This window comes from Juglans microcarpa x Juglans regia, chromosome 2D (genome assembly GCF_004785595.1).
Source record: "Juglans microcarpa x Juglans regia isolate MS1-56 chromosome 2D, Jm3101_v1.0, whole genome shotgun sequence".
In the NCBI taxonomy this organism is placed as follows: domain Eukaryota; kingdom Viridiplantae; phylum Streptophyta; class Magnoliopsida; order Fagales; family Juglandaceae; genus Juglans; species Juglans microcarpa x Juglans regia.
In genome coordinates this window covers 41,138,374-41,139,647 of record NC_054596.1, presented here as the reverse complement: position 1 = coordinate 41,139,647, position 1,274 = coordinate 41,138,374, and the positions used below count along the sequence as shown (strand labels likewise).

The window sequence follows — 1,274 nt, the reverse complement described above, 5'->3', positions numbered from 1 at the left end:
TCAGAAAATGAGCGCCTATACCATATCCAATCATAAAGAAATGGAGAATTGGGGTTGGTTTATGCTAGCTCTTTTGTCTTATAAGGATGTTAAATGGAATCTTATTTAGTATGGAGGAGTGATCTAGAGTTTTAAAATGAAAAAAATAATGAAAGCTGCAGCCCATTAAGGGGACCTAGTCTAATTAAGTATACATTATAATATGATCCACCCTCTCTTCCTCTGGTGTTTATAAACATGGTGATAATGCAGCTTTGCACAAAGCCAAGAAAGCCAACCAGCACCAAAACGCTGTAAAAGATCAAGATGACTGGTTCAGGTTCTCCTTGTGGAGCTTGCAAATTCCTGAGAAGGAAATGTGTTAGGGGATGTGTTTTTGCTCCTTATTTCTGCCATGAACAGGGAGCTACCCATTTCTCCGCCATCCATAAGGTTTTCGGTGCAAGTAATGTATCGAAGCTACTTGCTCACCTCCCGGTGAGTAATCGTTGTGAAGCGGCTGTCACAATCTCGTATGAAGCGCAGGCTAGGCTTCAAGATCCTATTTATGGCTGTGTTTCACATATTTTTGCTCTTCAGCAGCAGGTTTTCACCCTTTGACTTTCTCTTTTTATATATAATGACTGAAACCCTAATTTGGGTTAACTCCTAATTAATAAATGGCATTCTACTTTGTTTTCTGCAGGTTGTAAATCTACAAACTCAACTAGCATCTCTTAAGGAATTACAAGCAGCTCAAAACTTCCTCGATGGTTCTGTCAATGCAAACCCTAATGAAAAGTGCTACGGAAGACCTTCTCACCCACAAGATGTCCAAAGTTGGTTTCAGTCAGAAATTACCAATTACATGATGCCACAATTCAGTACAAACATTATCTCCAATAATGCCTCAACAATTCCATACGACGAGAATGTGTTCATGGAGAACTCTTTTGGGAACTACGGAAGTTCAGTCAACCCTGAAGAAAATGCCTCAAATGCTTGCTATGAAGAGGCTTCGCATTCCATGTCTTCTCTTGACTTGCACAAGAACAACATAGAATGGACTCTCCAAGACGCTGATCATCATGAGCTTGATCAGTCAGTTGCGTTTGGCTATATGTAGCAATATTCCTGAAGAGAGTACGGGCCTTAGCACAAGAGATGATCAACGGGTGATCAAGACTATTTGTCAATTCTGAATTGCTGCTGCATGCATAGCTTGAAACATGCACTTTTGTTGCCATAAATAAGCTAGAAACCCTAGAAATGTTTATACAATTGGGCACCCTAAA

At 40.0% G+C, this 1,274-nt stretch overlaps 1 protein-coding gene across 1 annotated transcript; it reads left to right on the top strand.

Annotated features, from left to right (window-relative positions):
* The first annotated feature begins 306 nt into the window (after positions 1-306).
* LOC121250863 (LOB domain-containing protein 29-like) lies at positions 307-1,274 on the top strand. The gene is made up of 2 exons (XM_041150093.1): positions 307-585; positions 686-1,274. Exons 1-2 carry the CDS (start codon positions 307-309, stop codon positions 1,103-1,105), a joined length of 699 nt encoding a protein of 232 aa, XP_041006027.1. The 3' UTR covers positions 1,106-1,274.